The following is an 18,640-nucleotide window of genomic DNA, read 5'->3' on the forward strand; positions in this document are numbered from 1 at the left end:
AAACTGTAAAAGCAGAACACCATGGAAACATAGCTATATTCGATCTAGGTTTTCTTTGTTCAGTGTCATCTTGATCACGCCTCACCTCAGCTAAGTGATGTGTTTCTGATGTCAGTCCTTGAAGCTGTTGCTCCTGAATACAGTCAGAATCAGGGCAGGTCTGATTGAGTTGGTGCACACCCAGCATGACTGCCGCAGTTAAACTGTTAGGCGACACTTGGGATCTTAGTTGGATGTGAGGTTGTTGTCACAGCTGGAGTGAGTAAACTAAAGTGGTTGTTGTTGCTTGTGCACTGCTCTTACACAGTCTTGGTAACTCATATCATTTACATGTTTTCCTTTGAGTAGATGGGGACACTGAGCCACATGTGGCTTGTTCCTTTTGTTTGCACATGTGACCACACAGATTGCTGAATTGTTTTATATAAATGTAACTAGATTTTGAACACATTAAGGCCTGTTTGAAAGCTGCAGGCAGTTTTTTTTCTTTATTTTGTGTATGTGCATGCACTTCTGAAGGCCTGTTGTCTCAGAATCAGTGAGACCTCGTGCTGACAGACAATTAACTGTTGACAAAGCTAATGTAGGAGAGCAGCTGGAAATGCTGAGCTTCCTTGTTAGGTGTCACATCCTTTAGATCAATTGTGATTAGCTTGTGTGGAAAAACAGTAAAATACAACATCAGTGTAGTTGATCGCATTAGCATTATTTTCTATTCAGTATTTTGTTTATTTGGTTCAGACACTTCATTATCTAGCGTTGTCAATGACAAGTATACCTTTTTTAAGCAAACAAAATGTCATGTCAGCCATTTAATGTAACCAGAACAATGAACAAAATTCCAAATGGAATATTCTTATAGCTGTTTTCTCTTTTGGCTCAGAAAATAGGAAGAAATTCAGACTATACAGCAAGACTGGTGGACACTATGTCCTTGCCAATGATAAGCTGGTGCTGCTGATAAGTTCTTTTATCACTTTGACCTGGGTCGCTGACAAGGATGGGAATCAAAACTCAATAACAAATAGGAATCAACAAAAAGTATCTCAAACTGGATACTCAGGAAAAAAGAAATATATAAAAAAGTTTAGATTTGTCTTTTCATACACATGGATTCCATTTTAGAAAAAAAGGATGTTTGTGTGTGTTTCTTTTTTAGCTTTCAAAGCAACTTTAACAATTAGATTTAAGCCTGCCCTGATATTAACCAATTTTGTGCTCCTTCTTGTCCTTAATGTAGAATGTCACGGCCAACCACAGAGTGAACGATGTCATCGCTACAGAAGATGGACCCCAGACTCTGGTTGGTCGCTTCATGTATGGCCCCTTGGACATGGTCACTCTGACTGGAGAAAAGGTAAAAACATTATCACATTATCACCACAGACTGACTTCTACATGTTAAATGACTCTGCTCTCCTCAGGTTGACATCCTGTTGATGACACAACCTCAGTCTAGCCGCTGGGTGCACTTTGACACAGAGGTGACCAACAGCAGTGGTAGAGTCATGTACACCATACCCAAGAGCAAGAAGCTTGGTCTGGGAGTATATCCAGTAAAAATGGTTGTCAAGTAAGCATCCATGTAGCACATATGATGTAGCAACACACAGACAGGGAGAGTGCAGTTGAATTCACTGCTATATCGATGCTCTATATTTGTAAGTGAGATTGTTGGTAAAGCGAGCAGAGTAATAAACATGTATACTATGTATATTTTTTTATTCATCACTTAACTCTTTTTCAACCCCAAGAGGGGATCAAACCAGTGCAGAGGCCTACCTGACTGTGTTGCCACGGGGCATGGAGTGTGTGGTCTTCAGTATCGATGGATCTTTTGCTGCTAGTGTGTCCATTATGGGCAGTGATCCCAAGGTCCGCGCTGGAGCTGTTGATGTTGTCAGGTAAATGATTGCAAGCTTTGCATGTGCATGTATATTATTAGATGTGCATGAGCTACCAAAATGTAGGAATTTAACTGTAAATGTGTGAACTGTTGTACTGAGATTTATTTTCCATTCAGAGCAATCAAGATGTGAAAAAATAAATACAATTGTGGTTTTAGTAATTACAGGAACTGTTTTTGTCTTTCACAGATATAAAGGGAAGGGCAAATTATTCAGAATGGCTTGATTCATATTTTGTATTTCAGACAATAAAAATTTAAATCCAGAGAGAGCATAAACAATTAAAGGAAAAAAGCTAGTCTTCCTATATTTAGTGACCTGGTGTAGTCATTTAAAAAGAGTGCCAAGGAGTTGTAAAAAACAAAAAATATATGGTATTCTGCATTATTTATGGTCATAGTTGAAGCCCTTGAAAGGTCATAGCAAGATCTTTTTTCACTTTTTTGTTACTTTACAGTGCTTTTGCATTTCTTTTGCACAATAAGAGTTGGTGCGCTCGGTTTTATCTCTCAGCCAGAAGATTTAAGATGAAAACTAGAGGAGCAGGCTCAGTAGTTCGCTCGCTGCTGAGAAGCAGTGTATCTGATCTTGGGATGACACAACTATCACTATGACTGCAGCTGTATTGTCATGATTATGACTGTGACACATTATCTTTTAATGCTTGTGACACAGAGTGCATGCAGCAGTTACTAAAGCTGCATTCGAGAACTCCCGTGATGTCTTTTTAACATATCTGTAACAGAACCAATGCAGGGGTAAATACAGTTGGAGTTATCGATGGAAGCATAGATTGAATCACAGATGTTATCGTCAAGCAAATCAGCTGTAGCTATGCTCACAGCAAGCAGCTGGGTTGTGTTATAGATCAGCCTTTTAAAATGAGTAATGTACACTGCATGCATCACATCACTGTGTTGCATCATCTCTCTTTTATAGTCACCTATTTGACTTCATATAATAGCTGGAGTGGAGCAACACACCAAATGTTAATATTGATCAGAGGGAATTTAGAGCTCTATGTGAGGCAGTAGGAAAATATTTCTTGATTATATAAAATTTGGCCTCCAAAGAATTCCTTACAGTAATAATAACATTTTAAGGAGTAAACTTTTTGTAAGATTTTCTATTGATTTGACTATGAAATTGAAAAAAAGGCATTCACATTCAAATAAAAATGGATTTTTGTGTTTGCTTGTGTGTGTGTGTGTGTCTGTACTAACCCTTATTGCTGAACATGATCCATGTGAACTGCATACTTTAAACCTTTAAACATCTTCATAATAATGCATAACCTGGTCAAAATGGATCACTTGGGTGTGTTTGGTTCTGTATTCACCTGCAGACATTGGCAGGATCTTGGGTATCTTATCATCTACATCACAGGCCGTCCTGATATGCAGAAGCAACGTGTGGTGTCTTGGCTCTCGCAGCACAATTTCCCCCACGGGATGATCTTCTTTTCAGAAGGCCTGGTTCATGATCCCCTGCGACAGAAGACCATCTTCCTCCGGAACCTCATACAGGAGGTACACCTCAGAGACAAACTATCTCTCTGACATTACGAGATGCACTTAATCTTTCCTCTTCAGCACCTGACGCATTTTGTTTCCCTACACTGAGGTCTTTGTGTCCGACATTACTCTTGCGCACATTATTGCATTTGAAATGCTAAACACATCTCCGATTGACTGCTTTTTTCTCTCACCAGTGTCACATTAAGATCAACTCTGCTTATGGCTCCATGAAGGACATCTCCGTTTACAACATGCTAGGCCTCAGCCCCTCACAGATTTATATTGTTGGCAGACCTTCAAAGAAATACCAGAATCAGTGCCAGGTAAGCGCTTCCTTAGTGGTATTTCTTGGTGTTTTTCTTTCTCTATTTAACTTTAAAGGGTGAAGTTTTCTAATTGTTTAATCTCTTTGTCATCTAGTTTCTTAGTGAAGGTTATGCAGCTCACCTCTCCACACTTCAGTTTGGACACAGAGCCAGACCCAAGAAATCTCCTTCAGTTCGTATGGTTTTAAGAAAAGGTTCATTTGGTCTCTCAGCAAAGCCTGACTTCTTGTGTAAACGCACCCACCTGCGCAGGACCATGTCGGTCCAACAGCCTGATCCACCGTGCACACCCAACCCCAAGCCTGAGCGAGCTCAGAGCCAGCCAGAGTCAGATAAGGACCATGGTGGAGGAGGAGGAGGAGGTGGACAAAGTGCATGGGGCCGGGCTGCCATGCATCGTGGAGATACCACTCCCTGACATCAAGAAAGAGATGGAGGGATTGTTGGAGAGAAAAGGAAAAAATGGGAATTAGCATCCAGGACCAAGGTGATATATTATACTGTAATTTTGGAACATATTGAGGATGATTATTAATACTAATGTTTTTGCATTATACATATACATATATATATATACATATACATATACATATATATATATATATATATATATATATATATACATATATATGACATTATCTGATGACTAATACAGATATTTATATCTGACCCCAAATCATATATTAGTAAGATTCCTCTAATGATGTATAGTCCAAAGCAATATGCTATGCCTCATGTAGTGTTTTAGTCTGTATTTTATAATTCAAGTTATTTCAAGTTCTAAAATAAGTAAATACAGCAAAATACTGTTGACAGATTTGTTTATGTAAACTTGGCAGACTCATGAAAGAGAAGGTGCATCATTATAAATTTTAATCCCAAGCATGGGCTCTTACAAGTAACCTGAACTAAACATGTAGATTCAGTTTTTTATTTTATTTTATTTATTTAATCATTTATTTATTTTAAATGAGTGCCACACCACACATGTAAAAGAGTTACACTTTCACAACCCCTGATTATATTACAGGGACAGAAAAAAATTGATAAAATGTAAAAAGTGTCTAATGTGCAAAGTAAAATTCTTTATATTTTTGTTTTAAATGTGCACTCACTTCTTCAACTAAGCATCAGCTAAAAAGAAAAAAATGTGATTATTTCAATTTAAGAATATCACATATAGTTCATAAATCAGCCACAAGATTAAAACCACTGTTAGTATGAGCAGCACTGCTTTTATTGTAATGCTGTGCAACTAATCTGATGTCAACTGATGGAAGCCATGACCCCAACCTACAACCTATGTGGACCAAAGGATGTATTCTTAATGTCCCAGTAGCAGATACTCCAAGACGTCCCCAGATGATCTTGGACTGGTCAGATAAAACAAGGACCTACTCAATATTAAACGGTTGGTTTTAATGTTGTGGTTGATTGTGAAACCTGCAAAATGATGCCAGTAAACATTTGTATAACATTAATACATCATGGGTGGATAATGAAGCTTTTCACTCTTTACTTTATTGCGTTGTCTCTTAAGCCTTTGAGAACTTAAGTCTCTGCAGAGCTCTGACGTAAATACAGATTGATTTTGCTCACTACTGCTGAGTTCCGGCAAAGTCAATAAACTTCCACATCATTAAATTATGTTCTGTGGTTTATCTGATATGTCACAGTGAAAGAGTCATTATTATTTTCATAGACAGATAACTCTAAGAGCACATAAAAAAGAACAGACCAGGAAATAAATAAATAAATTTAAAAAAAAAGAAGAAAAATGGCAGTTAGCCCCCCCCCTTTTCTCAATATTTGATATCCCTGTGGCAACCCGCACAACAGATGCTATTATTAGCAGCAGTTCCCTAGCAGAACTGAATGCAAATTTGCATGTTAGAAAATATGTAAGGTCCAACTATAACATCCTCCAGTGCTTGAAATCCACTCGCTTAAAGATCTGGAAATATTAGCTGTTCAGTTATGAAGATTGTAGCTGTGTCACAGTAAATACTGTTAATGTGCTAATTTTTCTTCAAACCTGTGACTTAACTTGTTTTCTTTTCTCATTTCACAGTGGCACGTCTCTTTTCTGTACTCTGTACATTGAACCCAGCTTTATGTCCTCTACACTTTTCCTCCTATGTGGACCTTTCCTTGACCTACTTTGTGGATAAAATTTGGTATTCCAACAAGCATTTTTTTCCACAAATATCTGTGTCAACCTCAAATTCTAAATGTAAAATCTGAAGAATGTACTTAAGACCATTATCTTATGCACAGTGTATTTATGTGCACACACATGCTCCAAAGCATGAAAAAATGAGATGATGATGGTTACATTGAAGCTTTGAACACCTTGTTCCAGTCTGAGCAACAGATAACCAGATGCTACACAACACTTTGGTCCGATTCAGAGTGCTGTGCTGACATGCAGCCATGTTGACTGATTCCATCGCAAGCTCTGCTGATGTAAATACTCAGCACACAAAAGCCCCAGTGAGGGCCTCTGGATACAACCACTATAATATTCTGGGTTAGACTACATGATCTCTGAAGTCCGAAACCCTGATGCATTCAACTTCTGGCACCATTTTACCCTCACTTTTTGATGTTTTCCTTGTGGTCAGCTTACTACTCCCCCTCAAACCACAAACTTCGCACCCCTTAATCCGTCAGGCAGAACATGCTTTCTGACAGCCACCTCAGTTCTGCAGTCATTTAAAGGCTGTGGAATGTGCAGCTCAGCTCCTGAGGTCACATTTGCACTAAACTGCAGCAGCTCCAGAAACAAAGAGTTGCATTGTATTGCATTTGTAAATTTGTTTTCTGCTGCTTGTAGGTCACTGCAATGACTGATTAAATACAGTTACTGAGAAGAAAAAGCTAAATGTTTACAGACTGACAGATGTGAAAACATGATGAGAAATACTTCCATCAGAAAATAACAATGGCAGTGTAAAAAGCTTTATTGGCAACATTCGTTTAGCTGTTTGGTAGTAGCAGTAGCTTGGAGGATATTGTGCACTCAATGCCAGTTGCACTGAAATTTGTTACAGCTGCACTGAAACCAATAGATATGTGCTGAAATCTGACGCTGTCGTGTGCACTTGAAGTTAAATTAAGTCTTATGTGGTTATGTTTGAAAACCTGTGCAAGTTGAACATATTTTTTTTTATTGAGAAATACTGTAAATACAAATATTTTCAATGTTTTTGAAGCTTTCATTTAATTTGCTCAGATGTTGATTTTTGCCTTAAATTGTATTTGATGTTATGCAGAGAATCAGAAAGATTTGTTTGACCAAAGTATTAAGTTTTACCTGTCATTTATGACAAAGTGCATTTTATGTTGTTGATATTTAACATGTTTTAGATAGTCTATATGCCTGCCTGAGTATGTGTGCGAGTATGATGGTGTATAGTTACATTTACAGACAACATTAGGACAGTTATGATGAGTATAGGCCTCATTATAGGAATGAGAGGACACAGGGAAACCAATGTTGACATGTCTGCATGGTATCGCTGCAGCTCACTACTGCCGGTTTTTCAGAACAGAGTGTGTATTTTTTTAGCACTGGATTGAAGCAGTGTGTCAGAGGATTACTCGGTCGCAGTTTTTTATACCTGCTATTAAAGAAAAGGGGCTTATGAGTTCTTAGCGTGCAGGGATAAGCGTGCATAGCAAAGCAGAACTTGCAATCCAGGTGGGAGCTATCTTTAACTCTTTTTCTCTCACCTCCTCCACCCCCTATGTAGTACAGTAATTAGTTATTTGATTACTCCTGAGTATGTATGATTCCCTATTGTGCCACCCCTGTAATTGCAGTGCAGCTATTAGCATTCCTTTATAACTATATAATATTGTAAAACAACAGTTAAATACTTAATTTTGTTCTGCATTTAGATGATTATTGCTACAACATTGTTCTCCAAGAAACCAAACTATCATTCCAGTCAATGTCCAATCATAAATTAAACAGACCATACTAGTCTGCATAACAAACACACAACATCTTAAATGCCATTATGATACACTGAAGGAGTGAAATATTTAAGCTGGAAAGCATTTAAACACACAAAAGCTAATAAATGGCAATTAACAGTCTAATGGTTAAATGCTGTGTGCATGCTAATTATTTGATATTGTTCATTATTGGCTATCAACTGTCATGTTTGTGGTACTCTTAACAAGTATTTATCTATGCTTAAGTGAGTAAAAATTCATGGAAAATTATGTTAACCACTTTTATCTGGGGAAAAAAAAGTTTTCAACAGTAAAAATCTCAATGCAAATCAGACAATTATTTCTAGTTTTAATGGTATGAATTTTGTTTTATTCTTAGATAATAAACATACAACTAATAAAAAAATCATAATTTGAATTTCTGGGATTATACAAAGAACTTTGATATGCCTCATATCATTTAATTAGAAGTATTCAAACACCATGACTTAACTGTTTGGGAATGAGCTTATTTGCCATTTATTAACAATGTATGACATGTTACTGGTTCTAATATTTTACTCAGGCCTCTTGACTAATGAAAAGAACTTTATTAAATTAACTGCTGCAAAGATCATTGTTTTGTACAGATCTGTGATAATGAATTTGTTGTTGTGTTTATTAGACTCAGTTCATCTTTCATATTGCATAAATAAAGATATTTCAGAGTTGAAGGACTAAGCTCTGTTACAGGAGTGTTTTATTCTTTTTTTTTTTTTTATATTAAATCCACAATATAATGCTGAGATGAAAGTAAAACTTTAGATAAGAAAAGTCAGAGTTAACTTACTCTTATTTACATTCACCCACAGAACTTATGGGTCTCACCATAAATCAGTCTGTTTGTTTTAGCATTGACAAATTACAGACATTAAGGAATCGACCAGTCATGTTTTCAGCCTAAGTTTTGGGCTTTACTCTGTTTCCCACTGTAATCACAGTAACACTCTTATTTAATCAAATAAAGGCTATGAGCCAGCACTGATTGCTGGACAAATCAGTCATCACTACTGGGCATCAGCTCATACCACAGAAGAAGTCACCGATTTCTGGAACTCACAAATCTATCCCACTTTTAAAATTGTACTTATTTATTATATATAGTAAATTGTGTTTACTGCTTTCAAAGTAGAGAATAACTTTTGAATTCAGTCCAGCATGGTTGGAGAGAAAATAGCCATGCTGGCAGCGTTGTGAAGCTTCACTGACACATGTGAAAATATAAACAAATGTTTGTGTTAGTTCAACCAAAATCAGACCTTTGAAATGTAACCAGCTTAGGTACACTTAGAGCCAACTGGTCCAAGCAACCTCTGTATTTTGCCTCATTTAAAAGAAAACATACAACAGAGAGGGCATTTAAATGTGTTAGTCTAAATAAAATTATATGAAATCAAATTTTCAAAGCCTAACACACCCAGAGAAAACAGCTGAAAGTCAGATAACTCCTGCATACCTTCAACTAGACATCATTTTGTTATTTATATTTTTGTTATAATAGTGTAAGTGTATACTAATACAGAGGAATTTCCAATAAAACTTGCATTCACAAGTTTCTGTTGCTTTAGAAATCAGAAATTATTGGTAATAAGTACATCAGAGCTCCTGGGACAAGGATGATGTGTCATGAACCCTGGGGTTTTGTATTTCTCCTGTTCTCCCCTGCCCCTTTCCCTTCCTGTGTCTGTCTCGTTTTTACCTCTGTGTGTGTGTCTGTGTGTGTGTGTGTGTGTGTGTGTGTGTGTGTGTGTGTGTGTGTGTGTGTGTGTGTGTGTGTGTGTGTGTGTGAGTAGGTGTGGTTCTGCTCTGCCAGGTGCTCTCAACTCAGCTGTTTCTCATCTGCTCATCTACCTGCAGCTTTATCAACCCTGGTTTCTCATCTGCTAGTCACCAGAGTTTTGAGTTAACCCACATGGTAACATCTGGCCATGATTTATGTCTAGTACTAGTCGTGTTTCAGTCCAGTCTTGTTTAATAGTGATTTTGTTTAATAGTGCCCAGCTGTAGTCTGTATAGTCTGCCTCACCTGGATCAAGATTGCCACAAAGAACCTGGACCTACTCACCTGTTTGGAGGAACCTACCAGCTGCCTCTTACCGGGGTTTGGATTTCCTGTCTGGGTCAGATCTGTGCCGTCAGCGTTATCAGCCCCAGACTTTGAACTGCTATCTGCCTACTCATTCACATATTAATCGCCATCAAACTTCCCAAGAACTGATTTACCAGTATTCAGAACTTTGTAACGGAACACTCAACTTTTCCTACAGAGTTCTGTCTGCTCCTTGGATCCAGCCATTGCATTACAACACCAGGGTGTAAAACTTCATTGTCTCAGGTGTGCAGCTAACCTCATAGACTTATGCATGCCAATGTCCCTTTCAAATCCGACTTTCAGACTGTGGCATGGATCAGATGGACAATTGACTTCTAGAATAGCAAAAGATGTGGGTTAAATTTCTCTATATCTCAGTGGACCGCTCATTGCTATAACACATATTTGTTTGCCTATTGTCTATTTTTCATTGTTTATTAGTAATTTGAGGTTGTCATTGAAGTTCAAGAATTTGATTTAACACTTTATCAAACAAATCCTAAAAAATGGTTAATTAATCAAAATTGAGATCCTCCTCGATCATAGTGAGGGGGAGGAGGACAAGCGATTTCATGCCCCTGGCATTTGATAGCTATAATGAGTTGGAGCTGGAAATAACCAAGCTGTGTTTAACATCATTATAGAGACATATTGTGTGGGGAAAACTGAAGAAATACCCCTCTTTTTAAGTGTTTCTCTTGTAATGAGCATCACTTAAAAAGTTTACTAGAGCCATTATTTATGTGATTAAAACTTAGCAACCGTTTCTAACTCACAGCCTTCTTAATTTGAGGTCCCATTCTCTCTTTTGTTAACTTTTCTGGCTTACAGAAACCAGTGTTAAGATGCACCATCTGCTGGTGCAAAGCAAATGGGTGAGCATAAGGACAAAACATATGAAACATCTGTTCCACAGTCAAGCTGCATATTTTGGGCTAAATCAGGGTTATAAAGAGGACATATTAAGCTCCCATCCAGCATGTTGTAACTTTTTTGTGCATTTAAAAGGCACACAAAGCTTCAAACAAAGCTTCAAACTGTGACCGAATAAGACACACAATTCACACTTTTCTCACATTCACACGTTTTTTCACTCAGTTAAGAAGAACTTCATCACTCATGGCACTGATGAATAAAAAAGGACAGTGTAAGCACGTTACAGACATACCAAAGGAGCAGAGTGCAGCTACAATGAGATTTACAGACCAACCAGGAAGGGATTTAGAAATAAATATTTATTTCCATTACTGTGTGGCATCAGAGTTAATATTACCAATCCCTTTAACAGTAATCTTGCCCTCTATGTATGCATATATATATGTAATTTCAGGTCACAAGTTATTTATCTAGCTGATGATACAGTGACTCATGAACCTGTGTATGCTGGGACTTGAGTTTCTTTGTGAGGCTTTCTGGGTATTTTACAGCCATAGGGTGCAATCATATTTAGTTCAGCATAAACAACGAGGATACTCAGGGCTGATAACTCTGTACCCAACAGATATGATGTATAAAACCATTCCAGTGCTTTCTTTTCATCCCTCATTTAAAATCTGCCTTGAATACAGTTACAAAATGCTGCTTTGCTCTTCTGATAAAAACTTTAATCTAGAAGTGTCCCTGACTTTACGCAGTATTTTCTCTGCAATCTAAAATCAGTCATCCGTGTACGAATGACTTAATACCTACTGTGACCTCCAGTGTCACAATGAATCAGCCTTATTATAATTCAGAAGCAGCAGAATCTTTTTTTTTTTTTTCCTGTGTTCTGGCAGGAGATTTTAGGATGTCAGGACAGAGATAAGGGATAATCTGAACAGATCAACAGATGAAATCACTTCAGGTAGTGGCAAAAAAACTACCTGAAGTAGTAGTAGAAGTAAGAGACTTCTGGAAGCGTAGTCTGAGATGAAGTAAACAACTCTGCACACACTCTAAACCCAAGTACAGCAGTGGAAGTCAACTGCAATTTTTATCGATGTTTACATCAGTCATCTGGTACTATTGTATGCAGAGTGAAATTTGACTAATTTTACAGGTTTGAGAGATGACTAAAATGGTTGATTTTAGAAGAATTAGAAATAAACCTAAACATCTTGGGAGTAATAAAGTTTGGACATGCATACAAAATCCAGATTCATTAGCCTGCAACAGCTCCTGAATCCAGTTTTGACTAACAATAAATTCAAAAGACTTTGCCAGCTGCAGATAAATACTTTCATGTGGGGGAAAAAAAGCCCTGTAGATTGAATTTGAGAAACCAGTTATTTAAAATGCCCCCACAATGAGAGGGTCAGATCCAAGGGCCGCATATCACGGCTCATGGTGGCATCAGATGTGACAGGCCAAGTCCCCTCATAGCAGAGCTCACATCTTTTACTGCTATCATTAACCAAAGTCATCAATATTTCACTTAACTTAAAGGTCTGATTGTGTTGGAAAAAGAGGGCTGAAAATGTTTCATCCTCTGTGTTTAGAAACTTTTACTAAATCTTGTTTTACTGGAGCAAAATGTCAGCGTAGGATGCAGAATTCTAGAAAACATTCAGGTTTGTTTTTTAAATAAATATATTGAACCACTTGTAGTTCATTTAAAATAAAAGATAGTAAATATGGGTATCTTTTATTTAAGCTGTGCACAGCAGTGCCGTCAGCCAAGTAGCTCATTAACACCACGTGTGTTTTATTTAGAGCATTAGGAAAGACAGCATGAAAGTGAATATTTAACAGAGACTGATACCCATAAACAGTTTCTCCTCAGAGGTATTATTTAATCAAATTCAGAAGTGGCGTTTGTGTTAGTGAACCCTTTAGAATTTTCTGTTTTTACCTCTTGTCCCCTGATGCAGGAATAACTAACTACTGCAGCTCAAAGAAATTTTAGCCCCAACTCTGGGATGTGACAGGACTTCCTAGTGTCATTTTTCCTCAACATATCCTTTTGCAATATTTCCATTTGATTAAAGTCAGAACTTTTTTTATTCCAAGAAATTAATTTTAATCTTTTTAACAACTCTTTCGTAGAATGAATTGCATAACTTGCTGCATGACCCACTGTCTCCTAACATTCAGCTGACAGACAGTCATCCTGGCATTTCTCTTTAAAGTTCAGTAGTATAACCCAAACATCATCAGTCTTGTACTGATAGCAAGCTGTCTGGTCCTAATGCTGCAAAGGCGGCTCAAATAATAGATATGAAAAGGTTCTCATGCTAGAATTTAATATTTTCCTGTCTACAAATGTAATCTTTCTCATTTTAAGTCAGACTTTGGCCCTATATGTACACAAAGAATTCTTCAAACAGCCTTTCTTTCTGCAAACGTCAGACATGCAGCAAAATTCATTTCCTTTTTGGGGGCGAGCCAAGGCTTTTGCCCTTCAGTTCTGTCATGACCACAATAATTTATCAGCATTCTCTCTATGACAGATACTTGGAAATGAAGCACTTTAGAGATGAGTTTGTAAACTTTGCTCACCTGAGGATAATCAATAGTTTTTTATTTTTTTAAAATGAAATCTTCTTCAATGTACCATGATACACTTTCTCAATATACTGTGAAGATATACTGTAATAAGAAAGAGGCTCAGGTGGTAGGGTGGTCTCCCTCCAGTCAGAACATCGGTGGCTGGATCCCAAGGTCCCTCCATGTGTCAAACTGTTCTTCGGGAAGTCACTAAACCTATACATTGGACCCAAAATCATTATTAATTTGTAAAATTGTTAACCTAATAACATAATTGCTTAAGTGATATTTGGGCCAGGTTGTGATATCTGCCTAATTATGGTCCTCTAACACTGTTAAATCATTGGGCATCATCACTTACAAAAAATATATAAAAATATATAAAATATTATTTGAATGTTTATGTAACTGGTTGATGAGGATCAATGCTAAGATTTACTTTTTAGGAGGAGGGCAGTTTTTTAAGCTTATGGAAAAATCCAGATAGTAAATAAAGAAAATACAGCAACATTATATGTGTCATCACTGGTATAGATTTTCCTTGAATAAAGATTTGTCTCTTTAATCTTGTAAACCACAGACTAGCACTGTGTGCTAATTTCTGAGTAAAGCAGCTTTAAAGAAAGAAGCAGGATTACAATGAGTTACTGTAACTTGAATAATGTTCAGCCACAATAAGCTTGTGTATAAACTTGAAAGATTAGGTTTTAACTTTTAAGGAGCAAGAATATCCCACCAGTATGACAAAGGGAAAAACTAAATGAATGACCGTGTGGATTTTTGCTTTTCATTGTCTGAACAAGTGTGTCTACTCTGCATATAATTAAAATGAGTTTATTCATTTGAAATGGACAGAATACAACCTGAGCAGTTTTCCATTGTTTCTTTTTTCTGTAAAGAAACAGTCACATGATTTGGTTTTAGTCTTTAGAGAGATCCCAAAGAAACCTTGATATATTAAATCAATGTTCGGATTACATCACATTTAGTTTTTTTTTATTTTGAGTAATCAGCAGATATGATGACACTGTGATAAATCGCATTTTAATGTCTTTTCTCTTACCATTTTCTGTTAGCACTCTGCTGCTCTGATGCGCTGTCTTCCTTCATGTTTTTGAACACTGCACAGCTGGTTTGTAGAGTCGAAGTTAAAACCATGTCATGCAAACCTATTGTCTGGCATATTTGCAAATTGTTGTGGAAGTTTATATGTTGGCCTACACCGTGTAGTGTGGTAGTAGAGGTTAGCACCTCATAACACACAGGAGCTATTCTTTATGAAACTCACATGTTCTGTCTATGTATGTGTGGTGTATGTGTCTTTTTTTTCCAGGTGCCTCCTCCAACAGTGCCAAAGCCAACTGGTCATTCAAAATTGACCCCAGGACTGAGTGCAAATGGTAGTTTTTCTCATTTGTCTCTATGTTGGCCCTGTGGTGGACTGGCAACCTTTCACCAGTGATGGAATTACTTTTGATTAAATTAAAAAAGAGCAAAATTTAAGAGACAACACAAGTGGAAAAGAAGAAGGTATAAAAGATAAAGAGGACGATACGGAACAAACGCAGGGACATAGAGAGGCAGAGGAAAGGAAGCAGAGATATGATAGAGATAGCAGAGATATGTGCCATCATATAGACTCTGAAAACAGGGCAAACAAAGGCAAAAGCAGTGTTAAGGAAAATGATAAGTGACAGATACAAATCACTGCTAGGGCACATGACATTCATGGCACTCATTCCAGCAGCTGGATTGATTTAGCCAACATAAAGCCTAGAGGGCTCAGTATTGTCACTCTGATGAAAGCTCAGTGCCTCTCAAACTGAGACTGAAAGCCTCAGTTTGGACATGCAGGATAAATATGCTTTTCTCATCTTTTCCTTTCATTAGAGGGATATTTTCCAGCTAGAATTCTCTGACATTCCTGATTTGGCAAGCAATAAATAAATAAAAAAATAAAAAAATAAAATGAACATAATTTAAGGCAATGAACCCCACTCTATGCAATTATGTTTTGATTCTCACATTAAACAGCTTTATTATGAGGACTTACTGTAGATTGTTGTTTATTCTAAGACTATGCAGCTAGATCATGTATTTGCTCCTGCCAAAGCTTTTCAGTCTGGGTCTCAGATCAAATTGTCAATGAGTCTGAAACTGTCAGTAGGGAACCGTCCTGGGACCTCTCTCTATTTATTAATATATATAATTATATATTAACTGTCTTCATCAAAATGTTTTGAATATAATCTTTCATTGTTATTTCACTGTTACACTGCTATGTAGCTACACTTGACTAGTAAGATGCAACTAGCCATTAGTTCATTTTAACATCATTTGTGAGATTTATAACTTTTGAATGCCAACAAAGCACTAAGATCACTGAATGTTCCATCTGTTACCATTGTCAAGGCTTTAGCATTCTTTCTGTAATTTCAAATATCTTGAAATTGTGACAGATTGAATTTTTTTATTTCTATTTTTACATCTTACAGCCAGCAACAATTTAAAAAGAAAGATTGCCAAAAAATTACTTAGCCTTCTTGGAAAGGTTTTGTGGTGTGGAAAAATAGGCTCTGATTGATTGGAAAACGCCAGATCCAAGAAGAGAAGTGTAGTTTTTGTCAAGGTTGTGGAACAGAAGACCAAAGCTTAACCCTTGCTGAGTTACTGAGGGTTCATGGGAGTTTGCCCATCCAATCAACATGTGCTTTGTGGACTTAGAAGAGGCTCACAACCATGTCACCTGAGGGATTCTGCAGAAGTGCTGCAGAGGTTTGGTACCAGAGCTGCTGTTGTTGGAGTCCCTATAATCCTTGCATTCCCTGTATACTGTCACTAATCCTGTTGTCGGTGTTCGTGAACAGGATTTTGAGGGGTCGACACTAGGAAGCGGAGAATGTCTGTCTTGGGGGCCTTGGGGTTTTGTCCCTGCCATTTTGCAGATGATGTGGTTCTGTTGACCTCTTTAGATCAGATTACAGCTGAGGCCTGGATGAAAATCTGCTCCTGCAAATCTCAGGCCTTGGAGTTTAAGTATCTAAGGGGCTTATTCACAAGTAATGGGAAATTAGAGTAGAGTATGAGTTAAGGGAAAAACGGACAGATTGGTGCTGCATCAGCAGTTATAAGAGTGTTGAATGGATCCATTGTTGTGAAGAAGCAGAGTCAAAGGGTGAAGCTTTTGATCTACTGGTCTGTCTTCATTCCGACCTTCACCTATGGTCATGAGAACTGCACAGTGACTGAAGGAGTTTGGAGGGTGCAGGGATCAGCTTTAGGGAGAAGGAGCTTCAACTTATAGGGGGAGCTTGGAGTTGTGCTGCTGCTCCTTAGCATCAAAATGAGTCAGTTATGGTGGTATCAACATCTGGTTAAGATGCTTCTTGCCTCTTACCTCCCTTTGGAAGTTTTGGAACAAGTTGGAACAAGACCCTGGTGAAACACATTGGAAGGTTTATATATTCTCTCTGGTTTAGGACTGCCAGGGATCCCTCAGGAGAAGCTGGAGAGTATTCCTGCGATGTCGCCGTTTACTTCCTGAACATGCTGCCTCCACTACCCTGTACTGGATTATCCAAGGATAATGACTGGAGGGACAGAAGTTTAAATTTATTTTATATTTGAGAATTAAACAATATCTGTCACGAAGGACCCGACTGCAGGCAGTCAAGGCAGGAGGCAAAAATCAGTGCAAGTAACAGGGTTTATTGTCAAGATGCAGGAACAGGGAACCACACATGACAGGGGAATGAACCATATAAGGATCTGACAAGAGCAAACTGAAAACCACGGGGTATATGCACAGAGGGAGTAACAAGGGACAGGTGAAGTGAATGAGTAATTAGACCAGCTGAACTAATGAGCCAGAAACAGGAACCACAGCAACACAAGAGGGAAAACCGAACTAAACATGACAAAACTGAAAACCTAAAGCATGAACATAACAGAAACTGAACATGACAAAAAACCCAGAACTTTAAATCGAGAGGAAGACTGAACTCAACATGACAAAAACCAAAAACCTAAACCATGATCAACATCTAACACACCCCAAAACCCAGGAACCACGCCAATATCTTTCATTCAAAGCTAAACACAAACTTGTACTATAGCTACCATTTTCATGTCTTTTCTGGATCACTAATGTTAGATGATTTCATTCTCACTATGCTTCTATGCAACCACTTCAGTGTGCAACAGAGCTCGCTTATCACTACTTTTTACTCATCACTGCTTGTTATGTTCATTTTGGTTGGTCATCTGTGTCTATACTCATTCATTGATTTGTTCAGATTTTCAAGAATATTCACAACTTGCTTCCTTCATAATAACGAACTTACATGTTTTCAATGAAGCTCAGGTCAGGATCATTGAAAAGTTTGACATGTTTTCTAACAATCTCTTCCCAGAACCAACAATGAAGTGGGAAAAATGGCATTTCACTACGCTGCTCCCTTTGTACAAAATCAGTTTCAAACTACTTAAAATGGGACAAGATGACCTTGCTGAATGAATTCAAATGAACTTCATTTTAATTAGAAACAGATACTTAAACATGTAGCTACATGTTTTTGTTGTTTTTTTTTTTTTTTAAATTAGCATGTTTTTGATGTGATTTTTATCTTGTGTAAACTTGTGTAATTTGTTAATCCATCCTTCAATTTTTTACTTATGTAAACTTTGTCAGGTTTTATACATTCATCAAATGTGTATTAACTTATCAAAGTGTGTATTAACTGTGCTTATGCTGTCTTAACTGGGACATAAAGGAGAACTTTGTCCTCAAAAAGATTTTAAATAAAGGTTCATTTGGATATTAATTGTCTCATTCTCCTTACCAATCATCTCTGCTTTTACAAAAATAAGCAGGCAGACAAAAGAGGGATTGTTTTACTTGAAGGACATATATTCCTTTAGGAGTGGCTGTGTCTGTCTGAAGTGGGAGGGCTGTGAATTGGTAATCGCAGGATTAGCAATTCAATCCCTTGACCTTCCACATTTTAAATAATCATTTGGCAAAAACCCCAAGCGTATATTTCTTTCCCTATGAGAGGCAAGGTCTTGCAGGGCAGCTTTGCCACCGTTTGTGTGTGAAAAGGTGGGAAACGCAATCTAAAATGCTTTGAGTGCTGCTAGTGATAGACAGTACAGACCACTTCACCTTCTTCAGTCGACGGCTCCATCCTTTGGTAAAAGAAATCAGGGTTATTAACTTGAGTTTATGAAAGCAATTATTGCATCTCCTGCTTCAGCTCATGAAACTCATACCATATCCTACCAAAACATAAAATCCCCGAAAGCTGACCAAAAAGCATATTTATTTAAAGG

The 18,640-nt window shown here is 37.5% G+C and overlaps 1 protein-coding gene across 3 annotated transcripts in view; it reads left to right on the top strand.

Annotated features, from left to right (window-relative positions):
* The window catches only part of pitpnm3 (PITPNM family member 3), a 111,543-nt gene extending 103,113 nt beyond the window's left edge, over positions 1–8,430 (top strand). For all 3 annotated transcript variants that reach the window (XM_041995176.1, XM_041995177.1, XM_041995178.1), the window contains 7 exons: positions 1,241–1,357; positions 1,425–1,573; positions 1,755–1,904; positions 3,253–3,436; positions 3,619–3,747; positions 3,845–4,237; positions 5,822–8,430. In XM_041995176.1, the coding sequence (XP_041851110.1) occupies positions 1,241–1,357; positions 1,425–1,573; positions 1,755–1,904; positions 3,253–3,436; positions 3,619–3,747; positions 3,845–4,168 (1,053 nt within the window). In that variant the 3' untranslated portion in view covers positions 4,169–4,237; positions 5,822–8,430. The remainder of the gene's footprint in view (positions 1–1,240; positions 1,358–1,424; positions 1,574–1,754; positions 1,905–3,252; positions 3,437–3,618; positions 3,748–3,844; positions 4,238–5,821) is intronic.
* Positions 8,431–18,640: the final 10,210 nt, after the last annotated feature.

Source organism: Melanotaenia boesemani, chromosome 9 (genome assembly GCF_017639745.1).
Source record: "Melanotaenia boesemani isolate fMelBoe1 chromosome 9, fMelBoe1.pri, whole genome shotgun sequence".
NCBI lineage: Eukaryota > Metazoa > Chordata > Actinopteri > Atheriniformes > Melanotaeniidae > Melanotaenia > Melanotaenia boesemani.